General features: G+C 39.0%; 2 protein-coding genes across 3 annotated transcripts; one reads left to right on the forward strand and one right to left on the reverse strand.

The window, feature by feature from the left end:
- The first annotated feature begins 74 nt into the window (after positions 1-74).
- Positions 75-2,802, forward strand: fzy (cell division cycle 20 protein fzy). Of its 2 annotated transcripts, none has more exons than XM_017158465.3 (3): positions 75-551; positions 1,168-1,489; positions 1,552-2,802. In XM_017158465.3, exons 1-3 carry the CDS (start codon positions 240-242, stop codon positions 2,496-2,498), a joined length of 1,581 nt encoding a protein of 526 aa, XP_017013954.1. In that variant the 5' UTR covers positions 75-239; the 3' UTR covers positions 2,499-2,802. The 2 variants fall into 2 exon arrangements, with proteins under 2 accessions (XP_017013954.1, XP_070068423.1); XM_070212322.1 differs by lacking the exon at positions 75-551 and adding an exon at positions 694-842.
- On the reverse strand, positions 2,798-16,276 carry cact (NF-kappa-B inhibitor cactus). Its single transcript, XM_017158466.3, has 7 exons — positions 16,121-16,276; positions 14,903-15,649; positions 13,322-13,499; positions 12,849-13,059; positions 4,494-4,582; positions 4,163-4,420; positions 2,798-3,150 (listed from the first exon to the last, which is right to left on the reverse strand). Exons 2-7 carry the CDS (start codon positions 15,616-15,618, stop codon positions 3,079-3,081), a joined length of 1,524 nt encoding a protein of 507 aa, XP_017013955.2. The 5' UTR covers positions 15,619-15,649; positions 16,121-16,276; the 3' UTR covers positions 2,798-3,078.
- Between the last annotated feature and the right edge of the window lie 2,137 nt (positions 16,277-18,413).

Here is an 18,413-nt window from a genome sequence, read left to right on the forward strand (position 1 = left end):
TTTTATAATAGTTAATTTTTTGGTATTTTTATCCAGTTATTAAAAATACTATTCACAGCTATTCGCCTGCGGTCATACTGCTTTTCCAAATCGAACCGCCATTTATGCTGCATTCCGAAAACCAAGAAATAAAATTGTGATCTGAGTGATCTATGAAATTCAAACGCCTCTCGTGCAAGTCCCAGACAATTGTGTAATAAATACAGAAACTACCTGACACCTTAAAGCAGCGGAAAACCATGTCGCAGTTCAACTTTGTGAGCGATTTGCAAAATGCCTTGATCATGGACGGGGAGACGCGCGGTCCTGCGCCCCGGTGGAAGAAGAAGCTGGAGGCGTCCCTGAATGGAAGTGCCAGTACCACCCGATCGGTCCTGTCCGTCTCCTATAACACCAGCTTCTCGGGGGTCCAGGCGCCCACAAAGACCCCGGGAAAGAGCAGCGAGGGCAAGGCCAAGAAGTCCACAACCACGCCGACCAAGACTCCTGGAGGCGGTGATCGCTTCATCCCGAATCGAGCGGCCACCAACTTTGAGTTGGCGCACTTTCTGGTAAGAATGGAAGCCCACCATATAACTATATATGGTAATTTAAAATAAAATAATGTTGAAGTCGCGTTTTGGAGATCATTTTCGCCAAGTTAGATATCATACATACATGTCCTTCCAAGTCAAATTTTTTAGAACCTTTTCCTTGTATACCTAAGGTATCAGATCCCATTTTGAACTAATTTCATGAGAAATATCTTTCCAGTATTGATCTTTCTCGTATTATCAACTAATAATGTTTCATTTTGTAGTCATATAAATTCCTACACCAACTTTGAGTTGGCGCACTTTCTGGTAAGAAAAGAAAGCCACCATATAACTATAGATGGTAGTTTAAAGTAAACGCATGTTTAAGTCGCGATCTGAAGATCATTTTCGCCAAAATACATGTCCTTCAAAGTCTATCATAAACGCACATTCTTTTGGGACCTATTCCTCGTATACCTAAGGTATCAGATCCCATTTTGAACTAATTTTATGAGAAATATCTTTCCAGTTTTAAAGAATCTTAATCTTACTCGAATTACTTATTTCTCACGTACATAGCTTACTTCTCTAAAAAGGAAAATTTTTTATTTTGTTTTCATATAAATGCATACTAATACAATATGCTATCTAGGTAAACAAGGACTCCGGCGACAAGTCTGACGAGGAGAACGACAAGGCCACCACCAGCAACAGCAACGAGAGCAATATCCAGGCTTCGGCTCACAAGGGCGAGCGCCAGAAGCTCATTTCAGAGGTGGCCGAGGTCGGCGACGGGAAAGGTGGCCGCATTTTGTGCTACCAAAACAAGGCTCCAGCTGCTCCGGAATCGCACAACAATCCCCTGAAGGTTGTGTACTCCATAAAGACGCCCATATCAACGAAGAGTGGCTCACGCTATATACCCACCACTTCCGAGAGAATTCTGGATGCTCCTGATTTTATAAACGATTACTGTAGGTTGAAATTAGGTTTATTTATTTAATCCGTTTCTCAAAAATTAATAATCTTTTTCCAGATCTCAATCTGATGGATTGGAGTGCCGACAACATCGTGGCCGTCGCCTTGGGCAGCTGCGTCTATTTGTGGAACGCTCAGACTGGAAACATCGAACAGCTTACGGAATTCGAGGAGGGCGACTATGCTGGGTCCCTGTCGTGGATCCAAGAAGGCCAGATCCTGGCCATTGGCAACAGCACTGGTGCCGTAGAGCTGTGGGACTGCTCCAAGGTGAAGCGACTGCGGGTTATGGATGGACACAGTGCCCGAGTGGGATCCTTGGCCTGGAACTCGTTCCTGGTTTCCTCTGGCAGTCGGGATGGCACCATTGTCCACCACGATGTCCGTTCGCGGGAGCACAAGCTGTCCGCTTTGGCTGGACACACGCAGGAGGTTTGCGGCCTGAAGTGGTCCACGGACTACAAATATCTGGCCAGCGGTGGCAATGACAACCTGGTGAATGTGTGGTCTGCGGCCAGCAGTGGCGTGGGAACTGCCAGCGATCCCCTGCACAAATTCAACGATCACCAGGCAGCTGTGCGAGCCCTGGCCTGGTGTCCCTGGCAACCGAGCACTTTGGCCTCTGGCGGCGGCACCGCCGATCGCTGCATTAAGTTCTGGAATGTCAACAATGGCACTCTGATGAAATCGGTGGACTCCAAGTCACAGGTCTGCTCGCTGCTCTTCTCGCGGCACTACAAGGAACTGATCTCTGCCCACGGCTTTGCCAACAATCAACTGACCATTTGGAAGTACCCGACCATGGTGAAGCAAGCCGATTTAACTGGGCATACATCGCGTGTCCTGCAGATGGCCATGTCCCCCGATGGCAGCACCGTAATCAGCGCCGGAGCAGACGAAACCCTGCGCCTCTGGAACTGCTTTGCTCCCGATCCTTTGGCGGCCAAGAAATCCGTTTCGAGTAGCAAGGCCAAACAGAGCGTTTTCCGGCAGAGCATCCGTTAAATGGGATTAATCCGACTTTAGACCTGTTTTAAATGCCATGATTTACCCCCTATTTTTAGCTTAGGAGTTATGTTTAAGGAGCGGAATTGTTTTCTCCCTCTTTGCCAGACTAGACAATTATATATTTTGAATGATTTGCCTTTTTATTAGTTCCCTTTCCACGTTTCGTACTTTGTAATTATGGATAAATCCTTCAATGTGTTGTGCCCCCACCGACGATATATGGATAATTAAATTTTGTCAATTACTTTTATTTCTTAGAGTTAAGTTTTGTGTGCGTATAAATAAAATGCTTGACATTCTGCATCCTTGTATGCTTTATTTCGCTCTAAATACTATCGTTAACACAAGCAATTCAATTCGTTTCGGGGGCTTCCACTTGCTGGGATAGTAAGTACATTGGGTTCCATTTCCTGGATTTCCTGGTTTTTTGTGAACGTGTGTCAATGCGCATACATTTGTGGGCAGGAAGGGCGTGCTTTTGGGAACAGCAGTTAAACCAGGTCGGGAATTCGGGTTGTGTTAATCATAGGTGTGTGTATGTTTAGTCTAAGTCGTATGTACAGATTGGATGGGGCATTCAGGCAACTGTCATGGGATTGCCACCGTTGTAGCTAACAAAGTAGCTCGGATCACCAAAGCGATCGTACATCTGCAAGGACAAGAAGAGGATCGCAAATAAAGCGTGTTAAAATTAAATGGATTAAATTGTTAGGCAAAACTTTAACATTTAAACAGAAGCCACAACAAGCGAAAAAATAAGCAAACAACATAACAAGAACAAGTAAACAATGAAGTGGGAAATGTTTCAAATCTAAACAGAATTACAAACCTTTAAGATCCATACAACATAGACTTCAATTTCAATTATTAATTTTTTTTGCATTTTTTTTTTGTGGAGTAAAATTTTTTATTTTGCAACATCATTTCATTCAGTCAGAACATGAAAACATCAATTAGATTTAGCTATCTTAGTACTACGAATTATGATTCCATTTTTTGTAATAATAATAGATTAGTTGGTTGACTCACGCACGCACATACAAAATTACAAACATACAGACACAGGCATACAAATACATAGAAGTAGGTGGAGAGAAATAGCAACAAACATCGAGTTTTACAATAGACAGCTTAATTTAATATAAAGTGGTACAGTGCTTTTCCCTTACGAGTATAGAAAAATTTCTAAAACGCACCAAAGGTGGCCTGATATTATGTATTTGTCTATGGTTTGTAAAGCTAATTGTAAACGGTGCAGCGTTAGCATCCAAATATTTGCGGCTGCCTGCATCGTTTACAACCAGTATTATTGGTTCGATTTGTTTTTTTTAACGGGTCTACTAAAACATAGATCCCCTAATCAGTTTAGTGCGGATATTTTCTTTACTTGCTGCTCATCTGCTGTTTGCTTTCTTTTTCTTTTGTTTTTCCTTCATTTTTTTTGGTTAACAATACATAAGTGTTACAATGGTTCGTTCATTGATGAAGTGTAACAATTTCTTTTTCCAACTGAATACCAGTTCAGATGGGGACTTCTTTCTTATTTAGTTTTTGAACATTTTGGAAGCTGGTGGTGGCCCATTTCAAATTGTGTCTTACGGTCTACGATTTCGATCTCAACGATCTTTTCTTGGTACATTTTCTTAAGCAGTGACGCTCACCTTCGTATCGTCTAGATCTTCGATATCGCTACTGTCGTAGTCACTGTCTGGCGGCGTTACGGTCTCCGCTCCGCGTTTCTCCAGGATGTTTTGCATGCGCGATTTGTTCATGATGCACGCGAACTGGTAGGCCGTCAATCCGGCGAAGGTTGCCGTCTCCAGGTTGAGTTTCTCGCACTCGTCGAGCAGGAAGTTGGCCAGATCCTCGTTGCAGCCCTCGATCGCAATGTGAAGTGGTGTGCGGCCCGATTTGCCCTCCTGTTAAAATCATAATTTAAAAATTCGTATTTAGTATGGTTACTTGGGACTTATTATTTATCTTTTAACTTACCCTAGCGTTGATGTCAGCTCCATGGGATACCAAAATGCGTAAAATGTCAATGTGTCCCGCTTCGGCAGCCAAATGAACACAACGCTCTCCTAGAATAAAAATAAAGATAGATTTTGGTTAGCATTTAATTTTTATTTTATTTTTAAGTTATTTTAAAAGTTGTCTGTATATTAAATTGGTAATTATATTGTAGTTAAATTATATGCTCTTTATATTATAAATTTAATCAGGAAAATTAATTTTTAACCACAAAGAAATATAGAAAACATTCGTCACACTTATAACCAAGAATGGTGCCATAGTTAATCATTATTTAAAAGCTTAAACGTGTTTCAAATTATGAGAGCATCAATTAATACTTTAAGGTTGTATCCATTGCGGATCGAAAAAGCTTGATTTATGAATGAAACTCGATCCCTTCCCCGAAAGCTTTTCCTCGGTGAAAAAAGCTACTTTCCGTTGTAAAACAAGTAGCGTTTTATAATACGAACAAAAAAAGAGCTTTGATTACGACAATGACCAGTTGGGTGGCAAAGGAGGAGAGTTCAGGGGGGCTGGGTGCCAAGTGGAGGCTTTTGCCTTATAAGACAATATGACAACCCGTTGACTTCGCATGCGAGTATCTGTGTGCCCGATCGCCGGGTATTGGTGTGCGTTGAAAAACCCAAGAAATTCCCACAATAAAACAGCAGCAATAACACACCAGTAACCAACAACAACAAATGCGAGTGACGAGGTAAAGCGGGAAAAAATACAATAAAATAAAATAAAAATCAAACAGTTGGCGTTAAGTTAAGTTAAGAAACCAAATACAAAGTTGGCTTTTGGGTATCTGCTTCAGCAACAAGTTTGCTCAAGTTCAAATTGGTTTGAGCATATAGAAATCTGATATATGGACACACCAACACACCTGTTTTGAAAATAAAACTCATAAAAAATGTGCAATAATTTAATTGACATTTTTGGACAAAAGAATCTAGGAGAATTCTGATCATGTTTCAGTTTCTATCTTGTTTTCTTTGGAACATGTTTTAAGATTTCATTGCAATGGAAAATAAAAATGGATTTCTACCCGTATTTCTACTATAAAATCGTTCTCTTGTTAAATTAAAGTAAAGAAGATATTGCAATAAATAAACATATATGTATTAGAGTTTTATCTTTCTCATCTTGATATTTTTTCAATCTTTTTTCTACAGATTCTTCCTCAATTGATTCTCGTATTTTCAGATCGAGTCGTCGTTCGCATACAGATCGAATGGCTAAGAAAATATAAAAAAAAAAACTGAAAACAAAGGTGAATTGTTTAGTTTCTGTTTGTTTTTGTATTCCATGCCTTCGCCTTTATGGCTTTATGATTAGTTGACGTAGTGGTTGTTGCTGTTACTGCTTTTGCCATATTTTTGCCCGGTTTTTTGTAGTTTTTTTTTTCTTATTTGCGGCTGGGCTACACGTGCTGTTGATTGACTTTCACACACAAACAGTTGGCACATTTGCATAAATCGCACACATTTACATGGCCAGTCGGAGATTTCCGCTAAGAAACTGTTTAATCCGAGAACTATCGCAGTGGTAATACACTAAAAATTCCACCCGTGAGTCATTAAAGAGAAGAAAGATAACCTCAGGGGAACTCTGGAAAAACATTAAAAACCGTTTGAGGTTATCGTGCAAAGATTAAAAAACCTAAGTACTCGCGGGATTTTTAAAATCCCAATCTGTTTTTGCAAAAGAAAGCGGCCCAAGAAAGTCAGCAGTCCAGTTTTTGAGTTTTTTTTTTGTTGTATTTTTTGTTAATCTCGGACTTGACAGCTTACAAAAGCAACAATTGTGTCACAAGATAAAAATAACGATGACCACATGGAGATTTTTAAGCTCGACTAACTAAAAGAGAAGCCGATGAGCTAGTAAAAGACAATCCTCATTGTTGTTGCCTTTTCAGCACAGCAACGTGCCAATCGTTAGCATACGATTAAAGACCCGTGTATACACAACGATATTAGATATTAATAGACGAAAGGCCACTGCCAGTGCCAGTATAAAACGCGAAATATGAAACACAAAAGTTTGTTTCAAACTTTGTTTTGCTTTTGGGAATTCCCCCATCGCCGGACAGAGGGCTGCGTCACAAGATCCCCGCAGCTTTTATAATCCGTCGTCTTAGCCAGCGAGTCTGAGACAAAGACACGTCTCCAGAAAAGCAGTTAGACCAGAAACAAAAACGGTGATTGCTCAATAATTAGATATTACTGAATTTAGCATGTTTTGTACCGGTCGAAGAACGTATAAAATCTGAACGTTTTTGTTTTATAATTTACACAAGCAATTGCAATTTTAATGGGTTCAATTGTCACAAATATTTTTGGCTTTGGACTTTTATTAAGGCCATAAAGCGCAAGTAAACGACTGAGAATTTTACCAAAGTCTTATCTGCTTGGGAATATTTTTAGGTTTGATGTCACGCTTTTAAAAAGCCGAGCTCCAAAAATAATAAACAGCACGAGGTTGCGATAATAGAAACTAGAATAGGTTATAAGAATAAAAATATATTCTTCTCAAAAATATTATTTTGAATGTATTTTTTCTTGCAATCGGATTCGGGTTTTAGCAATTAATGACCGTTATGAAATCGTTTAGAACTGCGCACTATGGGGAATTTTATTTGCCCGACACTTGACAACCTAAACACTTTCACAAATGGCAACAACACCGCCACCCACTTGATCTGATCGCTCCTCCAACCTCCCCTTATAGCACCCCAACAGCCCAACAACCCACACCCATTAACCTGTACGATATGATGTTGTTACTATTTACACAGGCGGCAAAAAAAAATAAAAGCAGCCTGGCGATATCGACAACGACCTTATGAGAAAAACCCAACGGCGCAGTTAAGAGTACTCCACAAGTCACCCGAAGTCGCAAAGTTCATAAATTTATTGACAGCGCAAATATTAAACGCAACGCTGTCTTCGCTTAATTTTAATTAATTGTGTTTATTGTTGTGGCAGAGTTTTGGTATTTCTACAACGGGTTTTTCGCTTTTCGTTTCTCCTGCTTTTTTTTTTGTTATTATTTAAAATATTTATCTCTTGTATTCCCCGGTTTGCCAGCTTATTTGTCCTTCAGTTTCGGTCATTGATTCATAATTATACAATTACAGTAAGGCAGCGGCACACGAGTATTTGTAATATTCATTGGAGTGGTAATGGGAAATATCGGAAAGCTGTTTCCAGTTTTCTACACAAACGCGTGCCAGAAGAAGTTACCAGGCCATTAGGGGAATTACCTGGCCCAAAACCCACAAAGGCCCACAAGACATGGCCGATGAAATTGAAGCCAACTGTCCAAATACGACGTGCTGGCAAATAGCCCCAAAAAAATAATACAAACAGCCAAATGCCGGGAGAAAAGACAATATCAAATTAAAAATTGTTTACCCCAAAGACTTCTGGGCGCCGTTGTGTGTACATACCGACATATATTTATTTTCGAACTTTCCCAATGTGGAAATTAGCTAAAGTAAAGTGAAAAACCCAGACAGCGGGCTGCAGCCGGCCGCCAAATGAAGCGAGCACAAACAGTACAATTTAGCACAATTAAAGCCATGGATTTTCCATGCCATGACGACGACGACGACGACTGACTTGGCAATGAAAGTGTTTTGAAAGCAACTCGAGCTCAGCTCAGCTCAGTCCGTTCAGTCCCCCATGATCACCCTCCTGCCCAATCCCCTATATACATATATATCGCTCGATCGTTATGTCAGCGGATTCGCCTTGTTGACTTTCTTTCGAGCTATGAATGCGAAATGCAAATAACACCCGACTCAACCCAAAATTGGCCGGGGATCGTCAGCCACGTGTGAGACTGAACAAAAAACTACAAAAATTAAATAAAAGAAATAAGTAAAAAACGAAAACACAGCACACAATTTATGGAAACTCCCAAAGGGGTCAACATTGCTGGAAGGAGATCAACTGTAGGTTTTTCTGTTTGTCAACCAAGTTGCAGTTAGGATTTTCCTCCAACGTCAGGGTATTAATCATTGCGTTACTTGACTTCCGTCACTTTGTTTTTATTTTTGCAATTAGCATGAGCTCATTGTAAGCTTCAGGTATTATTCTTTCTGTGCTACTCACAGTTACTCAATGGGGATATATATATACCTAATTAAGAAGAGGAAGTATTATGTTAAATGAATTTAAATATTTAAATCTCTAATCGTTCAAGAGGAATATTCGAATACGGTTTTTTCAATTACTTCCAAGTCAATAAACTCTTTTTATAAGATCACTTTGATTATTTAAATCTGACAGTTGGCTATTGAAGAAATGATCATAACCAAAAAAGGGAAGTACATACTTCCGTTTTAAAAACGAATTCAACCTTGTCCGCTGTCCGTTTAAGTGAATGAACTCTAATGTCTTCAAAATTGTTAAGCTACGGTCACCAAACTCGGATTCTGGGACCTCCCAAATGTGATTCTTAAACTTATCAGTAAATTTTTTTTAAACCAACAAGAAGTATATATAAACTTTGGAATCTTAAAATGGATGCTAAGCGTATTAAGCTTATTTAAAAACATTAATAAGGAAATGAGACAACTATTTACGGGTAGTGAGTTATGAGATCTTTCTAGCGGGTTTATCATTACCCAAGCACCCGACTGGTACGAGACAGCTGCGAAAACGGGAGAGTCCAGATTTAACCTTGTGTCTCTGTAAAAAACTGTTCATGACTAATTTGTTGTTGTTTATGAGTACTATGTGCATCGATGTAAAACTCATTGATAGTCGACAGATTCCAGAATGTCGTAGATCTAAGATGTCAATAAATAACCAACACTCAATTAATACTAAGAACCGGTTTTCGATGGTGTAAGGCTGATAAAACTTGACCAATTTGGTAGGTCTCTATGGGTATTCTATATTACCAGTACCAGTTGCAGTCGAAAGTTCAAGTTATTTGTTTATAAAATCCCAGTGACGTTCATTGTGCACTTATTTCTTTCCCATTCATCATATAGCTGATTTTTTATGTGGCAATTTGAAAAGTACGCGAAATGGTTTTTAGGTTTTTTTAGAATTTCTGTAAAGTCATCGTTTAACAGCGGGTTTCTACGGTTCTGAGTTTTTCAGAACACGAGACCTTCGACACACATATGGTTAGGATCCCTAGTAAATAGCGTAATATTCGAGTGGTAAAACCTAAACACTGATAATATAGCCAGTTATCTTTTTTAATGCGAAAGGGGGGCGAAAGAGCGCAATTCGCTGAATGTGGAGGAGAGTGTCATATAATCGCACAGTAAACGACCACCTATGGGGTTTTCCTCGGTTCAGTGCTGATAACGCACGATTCCCAGTTACCAATGTCTGCTGACGATCGAACACCGCTGGACATATCTCATTTGCTTTTTTTTTTTTGCCAGCTTATCAGCCGGGGAAGTACGGGAATGACTGCTCCTAATTGTGATTTCAGTTGCCAGGCCTCAGATTTCGTGGGTTCTTCGTTTAAACAAAGATATGTATTAGTACCAAATGCTACACATGGTGGGCAAATGTGCGGTTCTGAAATTCCCTGGTTTGGTTTAACCGGCATTTGTTTATTGCTCACCAAAAAGGCCGATAAGACCAGAAGTTTTTCTGTCTTCCCCATGCCCGTGGGGAAATATCCCACATTATTTATTGGAATAAATCCAGATTCAACAGTAGAATTTCCGAGGAATTTGGCAAAAACCAGGCTTGATAGGGACCAACATTTTACTAATAATTTCTACGATGGAAATAGCCAATTTTTGGAGATAAGCGGAATCACAATCGTACTTATTATCAACTGTGGGAATTTCTGGCACTCTTGGTTTTCCAACGGGCAAAGCAAACAAAGTTGTCAAGCGAACCGAACTGGGCAAAGAAGTCCTATACTATTTATAGAGCCTGTCCTCGAGAGCCTTGCGTGCGTTTATTTATATAATAGCAGTCCATTTCCCAGTTGCGTGCCAGGCGCGTTAATGTGGCCCAAAAATGGATTACGGCCAAGTTACGGTCGGTCGGTCGGTTGGTTGGCCCCTAAGCATTTGTGTGGCCATAATTACTATAGTGGGGATTTCCAAAAAGTACAGAAATATTTTTTTGGAGGTGGCCCCTGTGCCTTTGATAACGAACCTTTCCCAATTTCCGTTTTTGTCTGCGCCTTCAATCGGCTTAATGTTATCATTATTTTATTGGTATTATTTGTTTTTCTTTTGCTAGCATTCTGTTAAAGTTCCCGTTTGCTTGGCTCTCGGCCAAAATGGAAGATGTGGCCTATTTTGGTCAGACATGCTAAAGTTTTCAGTAGCATTTAGTTTAATTTAGAAGGGAATGTCTAGTATTTTTAATTTGGGATTGGAATGCTTTTAAATTTAGGTAGCCAATACTTAAATTCCAAAGTTTTAAAAAAGAAGCACTTTTTTAGAAGTCCATATGTATTTCCTTTGGGATTTTGCTTATCAAATTATGCTACTATACTATTTTAAGGGTTCTGTTTTTCAGAGTTCTAAGAAAACAACAAATTGTTTTGTGGCAAAATAATTTCCAGGCCTTTATGTATTTCCCGAGGTGGATTGATTATAACACTTAAAAAGCAAAGGATGTTGCGGAACGGGAATAATCTTTAAAGATCGGAGGGTATGTTTACACCCCAGAGAATGAGATGATGACGTCAATGCTTGAGAAGATTGTATTTGGGCCATATATTCTGAGGGCCTTGTGTTTACATAGTAATCTGCCTTGTATAAACTGAAATGCTCCCAAAGTCCCGCCTCGAATAATTTAAATTGCTTTCGAACTTAATGCTGTGGCAGTGGGAAAACCCAGAGATTTCAAATAGGCGAAATGCTCAAAAGCGTCTGAACGTCTCGTTTCTTTTTGCTTTGTTGGTTTTTAATAGTTTTTGTCGGAAATGTCTGCGCTGTTGCTTTCGGCTAGCCGAGATACATTATGTGTCTTGTGTATGAGCAGGTTATATATAGCATCTATATATCCACAATATGCGGAGCAGCTGTTTTGTGAAGCTCCAAACCGGTTGGCGCTGCTTAAAGCTGGCTGACGGGTACGAAAAAAAATGTTTGTTCACCAAATGTTTGCCACTCACGAATTCGGATTTTATTTTTGGCAAGGTTATACATAGCAAAAAAAACCAGAGAGGCAAAAAGGCCAATAGAAATCGATTAAACAAACGAAAGGTTAAAAGCAAATAACTTTGATTTTGCAACACTTTCTGACAAGTTTATTAACCTTTTTAAAGAGTCCGAGGGGTAATTACAAAACTTTTACTTTCCATTGAATTAAAAACGAAATGCTGTTGCTTTGAGTTTCTTTGATTTTCTAAATCTTTTTCAAGATATTATTAAAACTGAAGATTATTTTATGAAAAAATGTATGGTATATTTCAGCTACAAATAATGGATTATTAATTCAAATTCTAATTTAGAACCCTTTTTAAAGTACTCCAACACATGTTATACAAATTTTGTGGGTGGCACCCCCACTTCCCAGCGCCTTTTAAATCGATAATTCGATTTGTGGTCCGCGAATACAGAGTAAAATCAAATAAGGAAACAAATGTTAATGATGGGACACGCCTGCCTTTACGCTTGGAAAATAAATTTAATTTAAAATTATTTCCTCGATACAGTGCATTCGAAATTAAGTCGAGAGAGTAAAACAAAACAAAGCAAATCAATGAATTTCCATTTCGAAAAGAGCTTATGTAAATGTTTTTCAGATTCTCCATCCAAACAGACAAATAAATATTTACCTATCCTTGTATAAAATCGTTTTTATTATACTTTGCTGACGTCTGAAACTTTGCAAATGTTGTTCTGTGCGTTTTTCGTTTATTTTGGTTAATCAATAACGGGGAATAATGGGAATGGGGCGGAGGGTTGGAGGGTTGGGTTGTTGCTTTAACCATTTGCCGAGCGAAAAATTCAAGCGAAATGTGTCGGGGAGGCCAATGTATTTTTGGCATCTGCTCAAAGGCCTCCATATAGCCTATAACCATATGTACGACGTCTATAACGTATATACATTCTATATGGCAGCAGACGACAATGTCTCGCACTGTGGCTAGCCGTTGGCGGGACACCAGATATATATAGCCCTATATAATGTGTACACTTTTGGCACAGATTCATAAAATATTCATGATAGATGGCGAAAAATGCTGGTCCAAAAATAATCAATTTACTAGAACGAAAAAATTCCTACATTTTTGGAAACGCATATAATTTGTGGCTACCATTTCTCTTGCTCAAAAAATAAATGTCTATACTAAGTTGATTTACAGAACTATATTAACTTCACTCACCATCATAGTTGCGAATCTCCAGATCGGCGGGCAGACGGGCGTAGCTCAGGGAGCTGACCGCCTTGTCGTTGGAACGATGTCCGTATTGTCGGTGGGCCTCGTGGATTTCCGTGGCTCCAAACTTTTCTGTCAAGGCGCGGACGCACTGTTTCTCACCGGCGATACAGGAAAGATGCAAGGCTGTATTTCCATGACGATCGCGCACCGTGGGCTGTTCAAATGAGTAATTATGTCGTGGGAATTTTATAATTTGTAGATTTATATAGTTGATAAAAATTAGGAGTACAATTTAAAGGAATTATGAATGAATTTCCGCATTTAAAAAACGTTAGTGATAAAATTCTAATGGGAAATATCAGCTTAATATATTTTTCCACAGAAAAAAATTATGTTTTTTTTTAAAGCATACAAATTGTAAAAATATAACAATAATTTTTGAACAGTTTTTTTTAAAGATTTTTTCTGATTATTACCTCAGCTCCGGCCAGCAGCAGTATCCTCATGATATTCGGCTGGGCTGTGAGGGCGGCCAGGTGAAGGGGAGTTTGGGCCACATCGTTCTGGATGTTCAGCAGGCACGGATGCGGAGCCATGCGAATTAGGGCGGCCACCACGTCCACGGACCCCGAAATACAGGCCAGGTGCAGAGGTCTGAAAGAAGAGACAGAGCAAAGATACGACATAAATTTGTGGGTTTATTTACCTGCCGATCGGCACCCGCACTTTCTTCCCTTCCTGTACACTTGTCGTCTGTCATGTGGCGGCGTAAAAACCCAAGTAAGTTAAGTTGAGGCAAAGGTAAGGTGAAGAAAGAAGAGGTGCCCCGAAAAACCTGTTCCCGTACCTGCCCACATACCAGGAAAACCCCGAAGCCTGACTAAAACACATGTGTCAGTCGCGTTTCTCGCCTCAGACAATGGGTCTTTGAGTGATTCACGAAACTCTCCCCTTAGCTCGCTTGGTGGTCAGTGCAATGCCGCGGTGTCTTTGTTATTTTGGGAAATTTTGAAATTCTCATCGGAAATACAGCACGTATAGGTTCAAAGAAACTCAGCAATGATTCAAAGATTGTGCTAACATCATTTGTACAATCGTCATCCATCACATTCTTCGGAAGTTTCATGTTTATAAAATCACGTGCATTTGTCCGAAATAAAATTGTTTCTTTAGTGTTATTTTCTTCAAGTCAGATTGTCATTAACAGATTAAATTTAGATCTTATCATTTGAAACTGAAAGTTATGACCAAAGTTATGAATATTCCCCAGCACTAATTAAGTAGCAATTCTTGTTTAATTAATTTTTTTCATATTGTGGGTTATTCAAAAATTATTTGCATTTTATTACTGCCTAAATATAGACGATTGGTTATTCCTGAGAACAAAAATAAACAACTTGACTAGAAATGATAATAAATATATTTTCAATTATTTTGTACGAATTATTATTATTTGTGGCATTGAGGATTTTGAGACCAAAAATAAAAAAAAGATAAGCTCTTAATAGGCTTTAAATCATTCTTGGGAAGTTCCCAAAATAACAAATCTCAGTAAATCCGCATTTGAAGTCATTTTGAGATTATGACTATGTGAACGAATTGGCACTATTTTTGTTTTTTATTTATAAAAAATATCATTTTTAAGTCCAGCGAGTGGCAGTGACCTTTGTACATCAGGCTTTAAATCATACTTGGGAAACTCCCCAAATTACAAGTCCCATGAAGCTATCTACAAGTCAGTTTATATGTGGAATAATCAACGGTTTTCGTGTTTTTTTTTTTGCAAAGAATATCATTTGAAAGTCTAGTGACCTCCTTACTATAAACAGATTTGTATTTTTTATTTAGATTGGTATACTAGTAGTAGCTATACTAAAAATAGTACAATACGCACGATTTTGTTAGATTGAATGGATATATATATTTTTTTAACTATTGAATCTAAAATCTGGGTGTTTATAGAAGATATTCTTAGTGGTTTTGTCAAATACCTATGACTGTTAACCTTTTCTGATTCAATACTTTCAAAAAATGGATTTCCAATAATGTTTACTTACGTGTCACCGTCGTCGTTTTGCTGATAGAACTGCTCCCAGGCGTTCATGATGTTGATGCTGCTGGGCGGAGCGGATGAGGTGGCTCCTGATCCCGAGGGATTGGGATTCGGACTCGCGGTGGTGCTGGCTGTGGAGGATTGGAGCTTGCTGCGACCGGAGATTTGGGCGCTGCTGCTGCTCTGGCCGAGATTGTTGAGCTGTTCGCCGCGATTGGCCAGGTTGCTGTCGACGGTCCATTGTGGGATGCCTGTGTCCGCGTTGTGTTTGAGTCGCATTGGAGCGGTGGCGCTGGTGTCCTGGTGCTCCTCCTCCGCCTCCTTGTCCTGTCCGAGCTCCTCCTGATCCTCCTCTTCGTCGATTATGCCGGAGTCGAGGACAACGGGTTGTACTTTTCGGGCGTCCTCCTGCTCCTGCTGGTCCTTCTGCTCCTCGGAGTCGGGGGTTATCTCCTCGCTGAAGATCTGCGAGGACTGGTAGCCGGAAATGAAGCCGGAATCGCTGGTCTCGTTTGGCACGCCAAATTCCTTTTCCTTGTTAATGGCGGCCGTTGTTTGATCTTGTGTTTTGCCGCCAAATTTACCGCTATGGGGTAGTGAGGGTGAGGGGTTAGCTGCGTTCGGGGGGGCGCGCTGCTCAACACTGGCAGCGCTGCAGCTGCAGTCACTTGTTGCTGTTGCCTTTGTTGCTGCCTCCGCTGCTTTTGTTGGGCTCGGCATTTTCGTGCTTTTCCGGACTCTCTCAGTTGGGCTGTAAGTATATATATGCGTTATATATACATACATATCATATATATTTGTCGGTTTGAACTTTGCTTTTGAGCTCAGTCTTGAGCGCTCTCTCGCTCTTTCTCTCCACCACACACACACACGCACGCACAGTAGGCGCGAGTGCGAGTGAAACAAACATATAGACTTCAGCGAACAAGTGAAAACGCAATAATTTTGTAGATTAAAGCAATTTATAATTTTATATACAAGTGTAGCCACAAGAAACATAAAAAATTACGGTTTCACTTTGGTAAGGTATTTCTGATTTTGCATATTGATCAACGTTTATTTGCCTCTTCACGTTTGTTTCACCCGCACACCACACACACACACAAACTCAAACAGGAGATTTTTTATCTCCCTTTTCACACAGCTTCCTTTTTCAATTCCTTTTTCGTTACAGGTTCTTTGTTTCAAATTAAAGCACTATTTTCTAAGTATTTCTCACTACCTTGCTGGTTAATTGTCTCGCAAAAGTTGCTTAACACGCGCAGTTATTTTGTATTTAACTCAAATATAATTGTAATCTGCAATTCGCATAGTACCCGTGCGCACGTCTGTTTTCTTTCACGTCTGTTTTCAGATTGGAGATTGCTAGCGGGGAGCGAGTTTTAATCTATATGGTCTTTATATATACGAATGTATATAGTATCAAAACAAAATGAGAGAGGCAAGAGAGTACCGTTGAGTTTGGGTTTTTTGGAGCTTTGTGGTGTGGGTGAAAATGTGTGTGGAGCCAACAAAGTTGCCGGATCGCCGGCAGAGCGCCAATTTCAAATTGCCCAGCGACAACAACAAGAAAAGCAGCAGCAACAACAAAAGCAACAGCAGAGAGTTGAGTTACTTATTTATACTTTTTACTTGCCGATCGATGTTTAGTGCTCTGAGGGTGAAATGCGTATGGCTCCGGAGCCGTCAAACATTGGGAAATCACCCGCGAAGTGACTGAGCGGAAACTGCTTTCGCTCTGCTGCAGGATGTTGGAGAGAATTCTACCTGGTTTTCACTGTCGGTTCTTCACAGCATCTCTCGTCTGAATTTCTGGGGATATTCTGTGCGATCGATTTGTCATGCATTGCGTCCTCGTTTTGGGTTTTTTAAACATTTTATTTAATCACACTTCTTTAGAAGTAAATAAGGATTTATAAATATTTGAAAATTTTTGGGTTTTTACTTTTTATACTGATATCATGATTTCGTGAATCTAATCAAAGTATGTACATATGTTTATACTCAAAGGCAGATTAAGATTAATAATAATTGTAGATTAATTAATATTTTCACTGATTACTTTTTTAATTCAATTACTATCAGTTCCACGGGTTTTCTGTGTTTCTCATCTTATTTTGGGGACAGCATGAATTAGATTTCTTTATAAATTTAGAATTCACCAATTGCGCAGCATATTTAGTGCTAAACTTAGAGGATACTTCCTTTTAGAAATCTTTCCAAATAAATAAGATGATGTAGAATTTTACATACATGTGTATGAATGTATAAAATTAGTTAAAATTCTACGTGTTTGTAATTTTCAGGGGTTTTCTGCGCTGGTCATTTCCTGTGGGTTTTTTTCGCATTTAATTTTTTTGAAGTATCCATTAGGTGAATTCTTTTGAATTTTTTGTTAGTGCTATGTGATGTGATAAACACACTAAAAAAGTATTCTTTCTGAATTTTAGCGTCAGGCACTTTTTCCAAATTTCAATTTTTTTCAAAAATGAAATTGTAAAGAGATGTTTGTTCAAAAACGGTTGTTTGGGGTGTCTTTTCCAACCAAAGACGGTTGGTTTTGTACATTGTTGTTCCGTACTATAACGGATGTCGGTTGGAAATAGTTTCTGAGAGTCCCCTGAGTAGGACTATGATTGGTAAAGATAAAGAGAGGTTATCTGGAATAATTGCGATATAATTTTTAAATGACACCAAAATATGTATATTATATTTATTGTGATGGGTTTTCTCAAAATTATTTTAATAAGCAAAACATTCATAATTGACATTCAAGACTTGGATTAAAAAAATTAATTATAAATTGAAAATAAAAAAGTAAAAGTATGGATTTTGGTTAGGCTAACTTACATTTTTGAATATAATTATCCGTTTATGTAATATAAAAAAACGATGAAAAGCTATTTTAGCGCCGGTTCAATTTAAATAGTGATTTTATTCGACCTATGTTTACAATTGAGTATATATTTTTTATTTATATTAATATAGAAAAATATAATGTTTAAAAATTGGCACCTTAGCTTTCAAAACTGCTTCCCTCATTTCTACATAGGCACCTAATGAAACCATTTTTAGAAAATTTGAGTTTTAACGGCTATACAAAAAAACGCTTTAACGGCAGGTCGTAGTACGTTACAGATGTTACGTTTACCAGTAACGTGTAACGTAAGAGCGACTGAAATTAAGTTGGCAGCACGCTAAGATATTTCTGCAAATGGAACTTTGCAGATGGAGCAAAACAGCTCCTCCGCCGAGTGGTCGTCTTCGAAATGCTGCATCACTTTCCCAATCTGGTGGAATATTGCCTTGCAATAATAGCATGCGTAAACTAAAACAAAATTGGTGTTATAAATATGTAATTTAATTTATTTTAATTATTTTACCTGATGGCTCATTGATCTCCGGAGATGCGAAACCCGGCGATGCGATGCAAGGGGGTGGGATCTCCGGGACCAGGTATAAAATCGATGGTAGAACCACGGACTTAGGCACCCGGAGACCCCTTAAATCGATTT

The sequence above is a fragment of the Drosophila takahashii genome, chromosome 2L, assembly GCF_030179915.1.
Source record: "Drosophila takahashii strain IR98-3 E-12201 chromosome 2L, DtakHiC1v2, whole genome shotgun sequence".
Taxonomy (NCBI): domain Eukaryota; kingdom Metazoa; phylum Arthropoda; class Insecta; order Diptera; family Drosophilidae; genus Drosophila; species Drosophila takahashii.